General features: G+C 39.0%; 1 protein-coding gene and 2 pseudogenes across 3 annotated transcripts; 1 reads left to right on the top strand and 2 right to left on the bottom strand.

Annotated features, from left to right (window-relative positions):
* The first annotated feature begins 5,077 nt into the window (after positions 1-5,077).
* On the top strand, positions 5,078-10,584 carry LOC117698758 (olfactory receptor 2AG1-like). Of its 3 annotated transcripts, none has more exons than XM_076940076.1 (3): positions 5,078-5,619; positions 6,858-6,889; positions 8,098-10,584. In XM_076940076.1, exons 2-3 carry the CDS (start codon positions 6,864-6,866, stop codon positions 9,068-9,070), a joined length of 999 nt encoding a protein of 332 aa, XP_076796191.1. In that variant the 5' UTR covers positions 5,078-5,619; positions 6,858-6,863; the 3' UTR covers positions 9,071-10,584. The 3 variants fall into 3 exon arrangements, with proteins under 3 accessions (XP_076796191.1, XP_076796199.1, XP_076796195.1); XM_076940084.1 differs by lacking the exon at positions 6,858-6,889 and adding an exon at positions 6,216-6,369; XM_076940080.1 differs by lacking the exon at positions 6,858-6,889.
* An 837-nt stretch (positions 10,585-11,421) lies between these two features.
* Positions 11,422-12,428, bottom strand: LOC117715056 (small ribosomal subunit protein RACK1 pseudogene; annotated as a pseudogene).
* A 3,737-nt stretch (positions 12,429-16,165) lies between these two features.
* LOC117698891 (olfactory receptor 2AG1-like) lies at positions 16,166-16,959 on the bottom strand (annotated as a pseudogene).
* Positions 16,960-17,751: the final 792 nt, after the last annotated feature.

The raw sequence follows: 17,751 nt of genomic DNA, 5'->3' as shown, positions 1-17,751 counted from the left end.
TTAAAGTAGAAAAAAATCTCAGAGGATGAGAAGTAGGTACAAAGTTCCAACCCTAACCAAGAAGTCATTTGCCACCAATACATGCTGGGAGAGCAAAATAATAATCAGCTTCTTCAATGAAGTAACCCTGGGTGTATCAATCATACTTCAGGGGAAGCTCCTTCAGGAGTAATATACCAGCATCAAGCAGACTCCATGTTTTTGTATATTGTTTTATTTTCCTTTGTTTGTTGCTTTAATTTTGGTGTTGTTGTTGTTGTTGCTGCTGGTGGTGGTGTGTGTTTGTGTGTAAAAGAGACAGGAAAACAGAGCAGAGAGAAAGCATGAAATTGGATAGGTAGGAAGCTTTGGAGAATCTGAATATCTGGGAGGAGTTGGGGGAAGGGAAATTATATGATCAAAATATATTATATATATTTTTAAATCCAATAAATATACAAATGGAAATTTCACAAAAAGAAAAAGAACTTTACTCATACACAAAAAACCAAAAACCAAAAAATAAACCAACCAAGCAAACAAATAAAAAACAAAAAAAAAACCCAAAAAACCCAACTCTCTAAGACTGAGAGAGCTAAGTGACTGTTATAAATCTGGATGGTGTTCTGGGGAGAAAGAAACATCAGGCATCAAGCTGACATGGTATTGACAGAATCTAATAATCACAGAAAGAAAAAAAATAATCATTAAGAGGAAGAATATTCCAGTCTTAAAAAGACAGAGTCATCAGACTTTATATTTCTTCTACTGAAGTTTTGTGGTCATGTTTGTAATCAACAAATAAATTCTTGCATTTAGTGTTCTTAAAGTTGAAAATAAAAAGCCATAGAGTCTCCTGTAACTGTTTTCCAGAATTTTCTAGAGAAACAAGTGTCTGAAAACTGAAAGAAGAGAATGAGGAAAGAACAGGGTGAGGAGGAGAATGGCTTGATCCAGGTCAGTGAAGGTTGAAGCAGGTATCTGTGTTAGCTGGACAGAAACGGAGCTGTGGATGCAGACTGCACACAGGCTTGCATGAGTCCATACACAAGAGCAGAGAAATGAAGCACAATAGAACAGAAACTACAAGAGAAGGAAATAATCAAACTCAGGGCTGAAATCAACCAAGTAGAAACAGAAAGAACTATACAAAGTATCAACAAAACCAGGAGCTGGTTCTTTGAGAAAATCAACAAGATAGACAAACCCTTAAACAGACTAACCAGAGGGCACAGAGACTGTATCCAAATTAATAAAATTAGAACTGTAAAGAGATACATAACAACAGAAACTGAGGAAATTAAAAAAAAAAACTAAAAAAAAAAAAACTGGAAAATCTGGTTGAAATGGACAATTTTCTAGACAAGGTACCAAAGTTAAATCAGGAGCAGATAAATTATCTAAACAGTCACATAATCCATAAAGAAATAGAAACAGTCATTAAAAAATCCCCCCACCACAAAAAGCCCAGGACCAGATGGTTTTAGTGCAGAATTCTACCAGACGTTCAAGGAAGACCTAATACTAATTCTCTTCAAACTATTCCACAGAATAGAAACAGAAGGAAAACTACCCAATTCATTCTATGAAGCCACAATTATGCTCATACCTAAACCTCACAAAGACCCAAGAAAGAGAACTTCAGACCAATTTCCCTTATGAATATTGATGCAAAAATACTCAGTAAAATTCTCACAAACCAAATCCAAGAACACATCAAACAATCATCCATCATGATCAAGTGGGCTTTATCCCAGGAATGCAGGGATGGTTCAATATTCGGACATCCATCAACATAATCTACTATATAAACAAACTCAAAGAAAAAGACCACATGATCATCTCACTAGATCCTGAGAAAGCATTTGACAAAATTCAACATCCCTTCATGGTAAAAATCTTGGAACGATCCAGAATTCAAGGTCCATACCTAAACATAGTAAAAGCAATATACTGCAAACCAGTAGCCAACATCAGACTAAATAGAAAGAAACTGGAAGCAATCCCACTAAAATGAGGGACTAGACAAGGCTGCCTACTCTCTCTCTACCTATTCAATATAGTACTGGAAGTCCTAGATAGAGCAATCACACAACAAAAGGAAGTCAAAGGGATACAAATAGGAAAGGAAGAAGTCAAAATATCACTATTTGCAGATGATATGATAGTATACTTAAGTGACCCCAAAACCTCCACCAGAGAACTACTAAACCTGATTAACAACTTCAGCAAAGTGGCTGGATATAAAAATCAACTCAAAGAAATCAGTAGCCTTACTCTATTCAAAAGATAAACAGGCTGAGAAAGAAATTAGGGAAATGACATCCTTCACAATAGTCACAAATAATATAAAATACCTTCGTGTGAATCTAACCAAGCAAGTGAAAGATCTGTATGACAAGAACTTCAAGTCTCTTAAGAAAGAAACTGAAGAAGATCTCAGAAGATGAAAAGCTCTCCCATACTCATGGAATGGCAGGATTAATATAGTTAAAATGGCAATCTTACTGAAAGCAATCTACAGATTCAATGCAATCCTCATTAAAATCTTAACTCAATTCTTCACAGAGTTAAAAAGAAAAATTCTCAAATTCATTTGGAATAACAAAAAACTAGGATAGCAAAAACTATTCTCAACAATTAAAGAGTTTCTGGAGGAGTCACCATCCCTGACCTCAAGCTGTACTACAGAGCAATAGTGATAAAAACTGCATGGTATTGGTACAGAGACAGGCAGGAAGATCAATGGAATAGAATTGAAGTCCTAGAAATGAACCCATACACCTATGGTCACTTGATTTTTGACAAGGAGCTAAACTGTCCAGTAAAAAAAGGACAGCATTTTCAACAAATGGTGCTAGTTCAACTGGAGGACAACAAGTAGAAAAATGCAAATTGACCCATTCTTATCTCCTTGTACAAAGCTCAAGTCCAAGTGGATAAAGGACCTTCACATAAAACCAGATACACTGAAACTAATGAAAGAGAAGGTAGAGAAGAATCTTGAATACTTGGGCACAGGGGAAATGTTTCTGAACAGAACACCAATGGCTTATGCTTTGAGATCAAGAATTGGCAAATGGGACCTCATAAAATTGCAAAGCTTCTGTAAGGCAAAGGACACTTGTCAATAAGACAAAAAGGCAACCAACAGATTGGGAAAAGATCTTTACCAATCCCACATCCAATAGAGGGCTAATATCCAATATATACAAAGAACTCAAAAAATTAATTTTCAGACAACCAAATAACCCTATTAAAATTGGGGTACTGAGCTAAACAAAGAATCCTCAACTGAGGAACTTCTAATGGCCTAGAAGCACCTAAAGAAATGTTCAACATCCTTAGTCATCAGGGAAATGCAAATCAAAACAACCCTGAGATTCCACTTCACACCAGTCAGAATGGCTAAGATCAAAAACTCAGGTGATAGTAGATGCTGGTGAGGATGTGGAGAAGAGGAACACTTCTCCATCGTTGCTGGGATTCCAAGATGGTGCAACCACTCTGGAAATCAGTCTGGTGGTTCCTCAGAAAATTGGGCATAGTATTACCTGAGGACCCAGTTATACCATTCCGGGGCATATACCCAGCAGATGCTCCAACATATAACAAGAACGTATGTTCCGCTATGTTCATAGCAGTCTTATTTATAATAGCCAGAAGCTGAAAAAAAGCCAGGTGTCCTTCAACAGAAGAATGGATAAAAAATGTGGTACATTTACACAATGGAGTATTACTCAGCTATTAAAAATAATGAATTGGAGAAATTCTTAGGTAAATGGATGGAACTAGAAAATATCATCCTGAGGTAGCTAACATAATCACATAAGAACACACGTGGTATTCACTCACTGCTAATTGGATATTAACCCAGAAGCTCGCAATATCCAAGATTCAACTCACAGTCCACATGAAGATCATGAAGAACAAAGACCAAGTGAGGGTGCTTTGGTCCTTCTCAGAAGAGCAACAAAATACTCAAGGGAGCAAATATGGAGACAAAGTGTGGGACAGAAACTGAAAAGGGGGCCATCTGGAGACCATTCCTTCTGGGTATCCATCCCAAGTGCAGTCACCAAAGGTAAATGCGGATGTGGCTGTCAGGAAGTGCATGCTGACAAGAGCCTGATATAGCTGTCTCCTTAGAGGTCTGCCAGCATCTGACATATTCAGAGGCAGATGCTCACAGCTTACCTTTGAAGTGATCAAGTGGTTCCCAATGGAGGAGTTAGAGAGAAGACTGAAGGAGCTGAAAGGGTTTGTGGCCCCATGAGTAGAGCAACAATACCAACCAACCAGAGATCCCAGGGTCTAAACCACCATCCTGGGATCACATAGGGCGGGACCCATGGCTCCAGCTGTATATATATATATGGGAGGACGGCCTTGTCGGGAATAGGTGGGAAAGGAGATCCTTGGTCCCATAAGGCTAGACACAGAGTGTGAGGGAATTTGAGGGTGGGGAGGCGGGAGTGGTGGGTGGGTGGGGACACATCCTCATAGAAGCAGAAGGAGGGGGCATGAGATAGGGTGTTTCTGGGTGGGGGGGGAATGGGGTAAGGGGATAAGATCTGAAATGTAAATAAAATATCCAATAAAAAAGAAGAGAAAAAAGCTGTTTGAATAAACCAGTTTTGATGTTGCCTAGAGATCAATGAAGGAAGACCTGATGTCAGATGATTTCTTGGCTACCTCCCCGTAGTTGGTAAATGTCCACACATAAGAATCATAGAGGGAAGTAGAGAATGGAGCCCTCGCAGACAGAGTAAGACACTTTTTTTTTTTAACAGATGGAGTCTATACAGTGATGTCTTGATGCTCATGACAGTTTCCAGGACAGTGTCTTTAGTCAGGGAGCTCCCAAGAAAAGCCAAGTGGGGCAGAAGGTGTTCAGAGTCCAGGGCCAATTTAAAGGGTGAAGTTTGCAGAAGTGCCTGGCAAGGGTGATATGCCTGGGAGGATTCATTAAATCTACTTTCCACAGGTAGGATTTTCAGGAAGGTCATGCCACTTGGGATGAAGACAGTCAAATCTCCCTCAGGAGGATAGTGTTCATTGCTACTGGCGGGACAATGAGACTAGGCAGTATGGTCTCCTTTGGACAGTCCTGCCTATCTATCTTTCTCCTAATCCCTTCTGGGCTTAACTTATATCACAGACCCTGCAGGAAAGGAGATATAAAAATTAGTTTATGGACTAAAAAATATCAAAATTGATGTTTGTTTTATTGATGGCAACCAATTATATGATAAACAATGATTTGGGGGTAGCTAGATGAAATCCCGATGTACTTTTGACTTGCATTTCACTAATAGCTATGGATATTGAATGTTAGTCCCCCTGAGCCAATATCTTATTGCAAGGCTCAGGATTGTCTTTTATTTTTGATGGTAGTTGTAAATCATGTTGAGGGATTCATTCTCTCTTCCGCTAGATTCTCCATTAAGTATCACCTTGCGTCCATATCCTTTGCAGAGAGGAAGGACAAATGGTGGCAGTGACTGCAGGACCATAGGATTCACAATCTTAATGACAGCTTCTGCAAGAAACACATCTAACACTGTGAACCTCTTCAGCTCTGGAAGGAGTTTCACAACACTTGGTATTGTCTGAAATCTCTGCCTTTTAGTGTTGGAGGTAAGGTCTCTGTCTCTGATTTAGGCAATATGTGCAGGTCAAAAACTTTGAGACACAGCATCAAAAGCACACTGTTCTGTCTGAGATTCCTAGTGTCTCTGTCTTCAGAGAACAATTGTTCTTACATTTGTAAACATTTGAAATTATTCTATTCTCTGGCCACAACTAAGTTATGAGAACTCCTCAGACTGGGCTTTTGATAAAATTACTTTCGCTTTGCCTGAATTTTCCTGGACTTCTAGAGTGTGATGTGGGCCCAGAATGAATAGGACCCTAAAACAGGGCAAAATGTTATTTTGAAGTTCTTCACATGCCTTCTTGACACTGAAAGTGACACAGAGAATCTAATTGAAATTGATTTTTAAAAATGACCACACTGCGCACTGATACAGACTCTTAGGCAATAGTGTTTCCAAAATTATAGCTTTATCTGCTTAAGCTCTTTTGGCCATTTCCACGAAGTGTGGTGGTGTTTCTATGTTTATCTCACCCTATGCTGAAGCTCTTCCTGTGAGGTCCCCACACTGCTAAGCTGATCTAAAAGTGGATTCTCCCTCTTGCTGGCATAGTGTGCATACTCCATTCTTTCTCTTTAGAAAACAGAGGAAAAGGACAATAAACTGAAAAGAAGAAAAAGCAGGTTTTGACTAATAGAAATTGGCAGGGAGGGAGCATCTAGAGTCCAACCAGGATTTTTCTCCTCTTTGAAACTTTATATAGAAGCTGGCACAAAAAATGTAATCAACGCAGGTAATTATCTACCTCACTTTATTTATTTCTCTGTTCACAATCTTCTATCATACACACACACACACACACACACACACACACACACACACACACACACACACACGCCTGGAAGTTTTAGGCCAGTCAGGTTGACAAAGTCAGTTCTAGGCCAGGGCTACACAGTAAGATCCTGTATCCAAAAAAAAAAAAAAAAAAGCATTTGAAGTCTTATATATAACAGCTACATTGTTCAGAGTTGGCTTTGGTTGTGCCCTTTGGTTTATTTTTCTATTTTAAAGATTTACTTTTTTGTTTTTATTTATATGTATATATTTGTGTTTCTGCTGAGTGTGTGCAGGTCCTTGTGGAGGCCAGAAGAGGGAGTTAAATCTCCTGGAATTAGAGTTACAGGTGGTCTGGAGCTGTCTGATGTGGGTGCTGGGATCTAAACTCGGGTGCTCTGGAATAGCAACAAGTACTCTTGATGGTCTCCTTTCTTCTTTTAATAGTCAAACATGCTCTTCCAGGAAGAGTTTCTGAGGTAAGACCTGTGCAGTACCCTAGATCAAGTGCAGTTCTTGGTGCACCAGAGTTCATTTTGACTATGTGAATGAAAAGAAGTGGATCACTTGCACTCTCAGATTTTTAGGGCTGTATTATTCATAAGACATGATCTGAGACAACCATGAAGAAAACCTCAGAGTACAAGAGCAATGCTATAAAAAAAGGGAAAGTTCACATATGTGGTGTGAATCTTCCTTTGGTCTGGACTGCTGCCTACTATACAACTATGAAACACATACAATCAATGCTTTTCCAGACCCCACACATATACATGTACCCACACACGTTCCATGTCATTTCCTTTTCAATTTCTTCAAACAGCAATTTCATATGAATTCAGAGGTTGGCAGTTTTCCTTCCTTGTACTTCTAAGATTTGTGAGGATGGGAAGCCATTTTTCACACCCACATTGATGCTCTGAATCCCAGGCAGTGTTATAGCTTGGAGTCTTTCCAATAATATCTCTTTGGTAACTCACTCCATTTATCATATAGTAGAAACAGAAAATCTTCCATTTGCTATTTCTGTGTTTCTGCCTCCTCTTTCAGAAATAAATTGTCCTCATCTTCAAATGAGTAAATATCTTTTGTCCTGGTCTCACCAATTTATCTTTAAGACAAAAATCACCTTTGACTTCCATCACTTTAGAATTTGCCGCCCCCTCAATGAGCAGTCTGCACAACCCCCAATGACCAGTATGCTCAGTAGAGGGAGGTATTTGAAGAGTAAAAGAAAGCTAATAGATTAAGATCTCAGGTCAATGGAATAAAATTTCAAAGTTTCTTTATGGATCAAACTTAAAGATACAAATAGCAATCACAAGTAGACTGATCAGAAACAGCATTTAAATCAATATCTGTGTATGTATTTATGAATGTAGAGATAGTCATGCTTACATTTATTTACATAGATATTTGTTTATGGGCATTATATTTATACATTAAAAACTATAGTTTCCAATTCTCAAAATTCTTTTAACCCATATTTTTTTTATATTATAGGTGTGTCAAAATTGAATAAAAACATTCTGATATTCAGAAACCAGACAACTAACTTAACTAATGAAGGAAAAATTTAACTCATTATGCAGTATTCCTGCTGACCACTCCACAGTGACCTGCAATAATTCTAATGTGGTTTGAACTCCCTTAAAAAGGCTTCCACTAAAAATCTATTTGTTTCTAGGCAACTAAAGATACCACATATAATGGAGCCCTGGAATTCCACCTTGGGAAGTGATTTCATCTTGGTGGGGATTCTGGATGACAGTGGCTCTCCTGAACTGCTCTGTGCCACATTCACAGCCCTGTACACATTGGCTCTGATAAGCAATGGACTGCTGATCCTGGTCATCACTATGGATGCCCGTCTTCATGTACCCATGTACTTCCTGCTTGGGCAACTGTCTCTTATGGATCTCCTCTTCACCTCAGTTGTCACTCCCAAGGCTGTTATAGACTTTCTGGTCAGGGACAACACCATCTCCTTTGAGGGTTGTGCCCTCCAGATGTTCCTGGCACTGACACTGGGTGGTGCAGAGGACCTCCTTTTGGCCTTCATGGCCTATGACAGGTATGTGGCCATTTGTCACCCTCTGAACTACATGATCTTCATGAGGCAAAGCATCTGCTGGATCATGGTGGCCACATCATGGATCCTGGCATCTCTGATGGCCCTAGGATATACCACCTATACCATGCAGTATTCTTATTGCAAATCCCGGAAGATCAGACACTTGCTCTGTGAGATCCCTCCACTGCTAAAGCTGGCCTGTGCAGACACCTCCATGTATGAACTCATGGTTTATGTGATGGGTGTGACTTTCCTTATTCCTCCTCTTGCTGCCATCCTGGCCTCCTATGTGCTAATTTTGTTCACTGTGCTCCATATGCCCTCAAATGAGGGCAGGAAGAAAGCCCTTTTCACCTGCTCTTCACACTTGACTGTGGTTGGGATGTTTTACGGGGCTGCCACATTCATGTATGTGCTGCCCAGTTCCTTTCACAGCCCTAGACAAGACAATATCATTTCTGTGTTTTATACAATAGTTACCCCAGCCCTGAACCCACTAATCTACAGCCTGAGGAATAAAGAGGTCACTGGGGCTTTAATAAGGGTTCTGGGAAGATATATTCTGCCAGCATACCCTACTCTCTAGGAAGGGATCATGATATGACTTTCATTATTTCTTCTTCCAACAATTTGACACCAGCCTCTTTTTTAATGTTATAGTCTGACTGAGTATATGCATATATGAATATGTACATGTATATATATGCTAATGTTTTGTTTTCTTCTATACAACTATTGTGAATAGAAACCATAATCTGAACTCACCTGGCACACACCACTGTAATCTTAGAAGCCCCACATAGAAAAGGGGGATAGAGAATAAAAAGCTTTGAAGAAATATATTATAGGCTCACTTTATAGCTGGGCATCATACCAACACATTACCAAGTAGAATATAGTCAGGATTCATTTTTTGTTTCAAACTGATATGGCAGTAAGACATAGCATATATTTTGGTCTAAGAAGTGTCTAGTAACTTGTAGCATCACTTGATGTGCATTCTTAATTATTAATAGAGAGAAGAATGCAATGAAGATAGTTTATACTTCTTTGGAAGAATGAAGGTGGTGGAGAAAGGGTGTGTGTGTGTGCGTGCGTGTGTATACACTCGTGTGTGTATGTGTGTGTGATTATATTTTCATTTCCATCTGAAGACAATGTTCACCCGGGTGACACAAATGAAAATATTTATGATGACATATGTAGACTGTCAAGAAATCAACATTCATGTAATTATATTCAGAAAAATGAATGAAGAAATCTGAAAAAATATCTAGGGTTAAGCAAGAGTACTAGAAAAACAATTACATCAAGAAAAATCTGTATATATTGCATATATTGTTTGCATTATTTAAAAATGTATCCTTACAGATGTAGAGATGTATTTAGACACATCAAAAATAATCACAGGGAGTGCACTTTCCTAGAGTGAGTATATGTTTGTGTCTATGAGCACAGGAAAACAATTAGAAAATATTCCATTTATTCTCTACCTAAAGCAGACTTCAGCTTATTACATCATATGCATGAAGAGATTTAAAATAAAGATGGGAACTTTAATTCATAGAAGCTCCAAGGTACTTTGGTTTATTAAAGCATTATTATTGTTGATGAGAGTGCTTAGAAATTTCTTTTATTTTTACTTAGGTAATTGAAAAAATAAATCTTTCAATATAAATGTAATAGAATAACTAAAATTAATTAGATAAGGTTCTTCATGAAAAGTAGAAAAAAATCAGTAATTAATAAAAAAATCAACTATATGTTTTCCTTTTTGCAATGCACTTGCATTTTACTGAATTTAAATGTAAATGATAATTAAACCATGTTTGTCAAGTAAAATTTAGTGAATCTTATAAATTGTCATAGTGGAATATTTTAGAACACTGATAAAAAGGCGAACCATAGCTCTTGATTTTGCAATCAGATTCCCTTTATCTTGTCTGTATCTTCAGGCATGGAGTTATTTTTGTGCCTCAATTTCCTGATCTCTTGAAATGTTGATTATTATAACCCTGATAATTCAAATCTCATAATGTTTCCAGTAATAACACTAATAATACCATTATTTAGACCACAGCCTAGTTAATTGTGCTAACCTATGACAGATTTTATATAGATAAATAATAAAATCATCAAAATATTAAATCATTTTATTGTATTTTTTAAAAGTATATTATTATGATCACTATTGCAATGTAGAATAGATATGTAGAGAGATGAATTTCCTGTAAATCTTTTTAGATTATATGCTATTCATCCATTTTAAATTCTTTTTAAATTTGAAAATAGATTGGTCTCTCATATCATATATTGCAACCAGTTTCTCCTCCTTCCAGTCCTCCTAATTCTTTCCCACCTCCCCTCTCCCCCAGATCCATTTCTCCTCCCTCTGTTTTTCTTCAAAAAAAGAGTAGGCCTCCAAGCAACAGCAAACAAAACAAGATACATTAAGACTAGGCAGAATCCCTCATACCAAGGCTGGCCAAGGCAACCCATTAGGAGGAAAATAGCCCCAAGAGTGGGCAAGAGTCAGAGGCACACCTCCTCGCACTGTTACAGGAACCTCACTGTTACGCTAATAACCATAACATATATACAGAGGTCCTGGTTGCTGACGCTTTACAGCCCTGGGGCTTTCTCCTTAAGTCAATGTGAGCCAAAAAGACTCCAGCTTATACTGATTCAGTGTGCCATGTTTTCCTGGTATCCTCCATTTCCTCTGACTCATACAATATTTCCTTCTACTCTTTTGCAGAGTTCCCTGAGCTTTTAGGGGAGAGACCTGATGGAGAAATCCAATCTAGAATCTTTCCACATTGCTGTCTGGCTGATGGGTCTCTGCATTACCCCCCCACACACACCTGCTGTTGGAAGAATCATCTGTGATAAGGATTGGACAAGGCACCAATGAGTATTGCAAAACATCATTAGGAATCATTTCACTGATTTTTTTTTCCAGAAAACAAGTTTTATTTTTAAGACTGTCATAAACTTTTCATGAATACCAGTAGTCACCTACCATATTCACACCAGATTGTCTGTAGAGTTAGCAAACACAGTCGGCTATTAGCTGACTATGCAAGAGAGGTGCACTGGGTTGCTCTGCCTTGCTTCTGGTGCTGGTTAATTTTTTGCTTCAGTTCATCTATGATGATATTGCGCCCCCCCCCCTTGAGTCCCAGATCTTGATACTAGGGTCAGTGGCAGCACAGACTCAGTAGCAGCTTGGGCTGAAGCACAAGATATCAGTGATGTCTAGGGTGTAAAGATGCTTGCCTTCATTGAGATTCCACAGCATAGCCTGATCATCCTGGACCCCAAAAGCACAGAGGGACCCATGTGGAGAGATTGTTGGGTGGATCTGACTGTGATCAGATTGTCGGTATAGACAATGTTATTGGTCTTCAGTTGGCAGTTAGCCAAATTCCATACCTTGACCAGCTTGTCCAATCCCAGGAGCCAATGAGAGGACTGCTGCTGTTTGGGGAGAAGTATATACAGACACCCATTCTGAATGACTCTCATCTTGGATAGTGTGCTTGCTGACATCTAGAGTATTCTATAATGTTATGGTATTGTCTCATGATCCAAAGACAATCTGCTAGTTTTCCAAAGAGAAGGCCATTCTCAGCACATCCTTGGTATGGCCTACAAATCTTGTGGTGGTGCCCATAGTGAGATCCCTGAGGCACGGTATTCTATCACAGGAGCCTAAGAAGGCAAACTGGCTGTTAGAGGAGATATCAACTCTACTGACACAGAGGGAATGACCTCACAGAGTATATTGGTATGCCATAGTTGTTCTCACCCTTAGTCATAATGATTGTATTGTCTCAGGATGCAGACAGTATCATATCAGAAAACTGCAGGGTAGTTGTGATCTACGTTATCCAGCTCTTTTGGCCCTAGAAAGTCCCACAAGGAGTCATCTGCTGGGTCATGACTGCAGCTGATCTGAGTGTCACTGAAGCAATGATGCTGGTACATGATAACTCAGGGAGCCAAGTGCCATGTGACCCTGCAGCACGTTTTCCAGTTATGTTTGGTTCTAACCTAGGTCTCTGGGCTACCCACTTTCCTGTTCCTGGACATTCAAGCAGTGTGGACAGAGAGGGAGAGAGACAGAAATGAGAAGACAAGATGGAGTCTATAGGAGAAAAAGACAAACTAGAGCCAGGTGGCCTAAAGAGCCAAAGGCAGCTATGGATATCAAAGAAGGACAATAGAATAATATAGGGTACATTTGCCTCATCTAGGTGTGTAGCTTGTATTTATATCAGTTGGGTTTTGAGTTATTTGTGTGGGCATTTTGGGAGTGGATGATTTACTGTTATAAATCTGACTGGTAAATTACAAGCCTCTGGAGTTTTTATTTTACTGTGTTACAGGGATCTGAGGGAGTGGCAGCTGGCTTCCTGCCAGCTACTCACAAGGGACCTTTGGCCTGGGAAGATCAGGGTAGCCTGGCAGCCTAGCCACAGGAAACATGGGGGTGGGCAAGACTGCTGATACCAGCACATATCTGGCTTTAGTGTGAATTGTTTTTTTTTTTGTTTTTTTTTTTTTTTTTTTTTTTTACATGATACAGGAGTGTGCTAATTGCCTGGGCCTAAGCTTTTTAAGGCCACTATGCCTCAAGCTCTGGACCAAAAGCATGTGTCACCTTATGTCAAAATCTGGGTTAGAAGCCTGTGTCTTCCAGCCTCAAGATCTAGATCGCAGGTGTGCCCTCCATATCTGGATTGTAGTTCATTCCAGATGTAGTCAAGCTGACAACCATGAGTAGCCATCACAAGTGGATATTAGCTGTTAAGTAAACAACAATAAAGCTATAATCTACAGACCCACTGAGGTTAAGTCAAGAGGAAGGATGCACAGATCTCTCTGGGGAGGGGAAATAGGATAGATTTTGCATGTGAACTCTGGGTGGATGGAAAAGGGACCAAAAAGGATCAGATTGTCAGGAGAAGGAACACAGAGAAAGAGTGTGGGGGAAAGATAGCTAGAATTAGTGAGCGTTGATGGGGGCAGTAATGTGGAAACATAGTTCAGTGGGACCTACCTGGAATATACAAAGGTGATTACTAGTGAGGATTTCTAATAACAGAATCTGAACTGTCCTTTTTATTTTTATATTTATTTATTTATTTATTTATTTATTTATTTATTTATTTATTTATTGGCCAGGCAAACCTTCTAGTGGTGTGACTGGGATGGACTTTATTTTAAATTCTTTTTCCTTATACCTTTTCTCAAAAAGTTTAACTCTTTTCAATATATAATAAATTTTTAATTAAAAATATCAAAACTAACAAGAAACAAAGCAAGTCATCTTGGGAGAATTAAAAAGCAAGTTAGGGAATTAAGTAGCAGAAATCAAGAGGGAATGAAAAGAGAGGAATGGGGATAAGATAATAATAATGATAGTAATAATAATAATAATAATAATAATAATAATAATAGAATTATCAGACAAACCTCCAAAAATACAGTCTAGTCTGTTTTATATTGGCCACCAATTACTGAACATGGAGCCTTCCATTAAGTGTAGTTTGTATGCCCAGTGAAACTCTATCAGAGAAAAGTGATTTTTTTGCTCTGCAATAGGTCACCAATTGAAGATAGCTTCTGGGTAGGAATGAAGCTTGTGTCTATTGTCCATCTCAGTGATGGGACCCCATTTGGCTTAGATCTGCACAGGCCCAGTACATGCTGACATAGTCTGTAAGTTCCTATGTGTGTCAGTCCTGTTGGGTCTGAAAGCCTTGTTTTCCTGGTGTCTTCCATGTTCATTGGCTCTTATAATATTTTCACCTCCTCTTCTACAGAGTTTCCTGAGAACTGAGGGGGAATGATTTGATGGAGACATCCCATTTAAGACAGTGTTTCAAGACCTCACACTCTATACTTTGTCTAGTTGTGGGTTTCTCTGTTTGTTCCTGTCTGCTGCAGAAGGAAAATCTCCCAGACAATGGCTGAGCAAGACACTGATCTATGAGTATAGTAGAATGTCATTAGGAATTATTTTATTGTAATGTTCTTTTAACATTACAGTAGTGTTTAGTTTTCTCCTAGATCCATGTCCTATCTAGTCTCAGGTTCTTGACCATCCTATCTGAGCAATGTTAGGCATTGGTTGGAAAGTTTTGTCTGGGAATGCTTTTCTGTTTTTAATCCCTAAAGGTCTCTTGCCATGTATGCATTAAAGTTTTTTTTTTTAAGCTGAACCTATATTTATGATTTCAGGGAGTGACATATAAACTGAATGGGTTCTATTTAGCAACATATATGAACAATATACACATAGATGTACACATGCAATAACAATTAATAAATAAGGCATGAATTTGAAGGAGAGTGGGGAGGGGTATATGAAAGGGTTTGAAGGAAACGAAGGGGAAGAAAGAAATGCTGTGATCAAATCATAATCTCAAATATAAAAAAGAACAAATACTCTGACATTAAACAATGAAAATTATGCTGAAAACTTAAAAAATAAAGCTTTTAATACTTTAGAGATTAGAAAATAAAAAAAGAATTTAAAAAGGAAAGGAAAGAATGGGGACATGAATTGGAAACTTCTGGGTTCTTTAGAAAGTCAGTTGTGTCAGATGGTGTTTTGCTGGAGCAAACACCGGAAAGAGTATTTTACTGAAGTAGACACAGGTGAAAGGATATTTTGCTAAAGCAGATATGTAATAGAATGTTTTTCTGAAGCAGACACAAGTGAAAGGATGTTTTGCTAACGCAAGCGCGTGAAAGGACACATAATGAAAGATTCTTTGCTAATGTCATTCATGTATTGGTCTGCCTTACGTTGTGCAGTTGAGCTCCATTTGTCATGACTTTATAGAGAGAAGCACACCAAAACCTCAAGGGATAGCTGGGCAGTGGTGGCACATGCCTTTAATCCCAGCACTTGGGAGGCAGAGGCAGGTGGATTTCTGAGTTCCAGGCCAGCCTGGTCTACAGAGTGAGTTCCAGGACAGCCAGGGCTATACAGAGAAACCCTGTCTCGAAAACCAAACCAAACCAAACCAAACCAAACCAAACCAAACCAAACCAAACCAAACCAAACCAAACCAAACCAAACCAAAAAAATCTCAAGGGATTCCTTGGGTTCTTGTGGCTCTCGTAGACTCAGACAGATACGCAGAGTGATGTCAGATGATACAGGCTCATGTGGAGGTTTGCTAAGACACACTCATGCTGAGGCAAGACCCATGGAGGACACATGATGTTTGGAGGGAGTATAAATAAGACTCAATGAACTGTGAGAGGGGCTTGCTGGTAGAGCTAGCTATACAATGCTTCTTGGTCTTGAGTCTTTGCTGATCTTCCCCTTGGTGAGAGAACTGCTCCTGGCATCCTTGATGATCCTGGTTCCTCCTGTTGACTTGTGCTGATTTGGCTGAGAGCTAGCTGTTCCTGCTAGGTCATGCCACCACTGTTGCTATCCCAACACTACTGAACTGGACTGCTGGTGTATCTGTGAAGTGTTTGCGAGTGGATTGAGCTTTACTGCTGACCTGTCAACTGAACTGCTGATTTCCTGACACTGCAGATAGGATTTGCTTCAAAGAATCATTTCTAAAAAGGTCCACTTCTCCCTTATCATAATAACCTTTCTTTTTCACCACCTCTGGTGGGTGGTGGGCTAGAAGGGAGGTTAAAACATTTAAGAAGAGTGGTAGAAACTTGGCAGGATGTACATGACTGTGAGAGGCCATAGTACATCCCAACCACAGTCAGGTGGGAAGAGCAGGTAATAAGGGCTTTCTTTCTGTCCTCATTTGAGGGCATTTTTAACACAGTGAATAGGATTAATAAGTAGGAGGCCAGGATGGCAGCAAGAGGAGGAATAAATAAGGTCACACTCATCAAATAAACCATAAATTTATATCTGGAAGTATCTGCATAGGCCAGCTTCAGCAATGGAAGGATCTCACAGAACAGGTGTCTGATCTTCTGGAATTTACAGAACAGATACTGCATAGTGTAGATGGTAAATACTAGGGCTATCACTGATGCCAGGATCCATGTAGTACCTACTATGAACCAGCAGACATTTGGCCTCATGAAGATCATATAATTTAGAGGATGACAAATGGCCACATACCTGTCATAGGCCATAAAGGCCAGAAGAAGGTCTTCTGCCAGTTCTAGAAACATCTGAAGGGCACACCCTCCAAAGGAGATGCTGTTGTCTTTGAGCAGAAAATCCATGACAGCCTTTGGAGTAATAACTGATGTCAGGAGGAGGTCCATGAGAGACAGCTGTCCAAGTAGGAGATACATGGGCACGTGGAGCCGGGCATCCATAGTGATGACCAGGAGCAGCAACACATTGCTTGTCATAGCCAACATATACAGGACTGTGATTGTAGCACAGAGCAGTTCAGGAGAGCCACTGTCATCCAGAATCCCCACCAAGATGAAGCCACTTTCCAGGGTGGATTTCCAGGACTCCATTTGGTGTGGTCTCTTTAGTTGCCTAGAAACAGTTGACTCAGTTTATTTTCCTACTGTGAACCCAGTTTTGTAAAACTGGAGGCCTCTGAGGGCATGCACTATGACTATCATAAGATGACATTTCCCCCAACTAAATAGCTATGCTTCTTGGATTCAATTTCTAGTTCCTAATTCTATCTTTATAAAAGTCTCATCTAGGCATAGAACCAGTACATAGTAACACCTAAACATCATGTTATCCCTTTCTGAAACAGGGATCAGGACATTAAAGTTGTACAAATGCAAGATAAATTAAATCATCTTTTGTGTTAAGGTTAAAGAAATATTCTGACTTTCATGTCCTTTAGTATTACATTTGGCTAATGGCATTGGTTTTAGACTTAAACTTTTATGATCAATACAAACATGTTTGTTCACCATATTTGTATTTAAAGAATATATGGAAAGATATAGAATTAAAACACATGAGTCCTTTCACAGAAACAAGATTCTGCTTTGTTTTAGAGAAATAGTGAAAATGACTACACAGCAGCTAGTTTTTGTTGTATTTTGGCCCAATAATTATCTACACTCGTAACTCAGTACAGATTGTCTTGGAGTTCATGCCTTGGTCCCATCAATTAATGTTACTTAAAAGGAGCGTATATGTCCAGTTTTTACACAGGGAACACAATACTAAAGTTGTTGCAAAGTCAATATCCATTAAAATTTTTTAAATGTTCCTAAACCAAAAAAATAGGTTTCATCATGTAAAAGCAATCAGATGACAATGAACTATTAATGGCACAGCAG

The sequence above is a fragment of the Arvicanthis niloticus genome, chromosome 1 (genome assembly GCF_011762505.2).
Source record: "Arvicanthis niloticus isolate mArvNil1 chromosome 1, mArvNil1.pat.X, whole genome shotgun sequence".
Lineage (NCBI taxonomy): Eukaryota > Metazoa > Chordata > Mammalia > Rodentia > Muridae > Arvicanthis > Arvicanthis niloticus.
The sequence above is the reverse complement of the archived record's forward strand: the minus strand, read 5'-3'. Positions and strand labels throughout refer to the sequence as shown.

Coding starts and splice junctions, on each gene's coding strand:
- LOC117698758 (XM_076940076.1), top strand. CDS start 6,864: ATGCTCTTCCAGGAAGAGTTTCTGAG. Junction 6,890..8,097: donor TTCCAGGAAGAGTTTCTGAG/GTAAGACCTGTG, acceptor ATTTGTTTCTAG/GCAACTAAAGATACCACATA.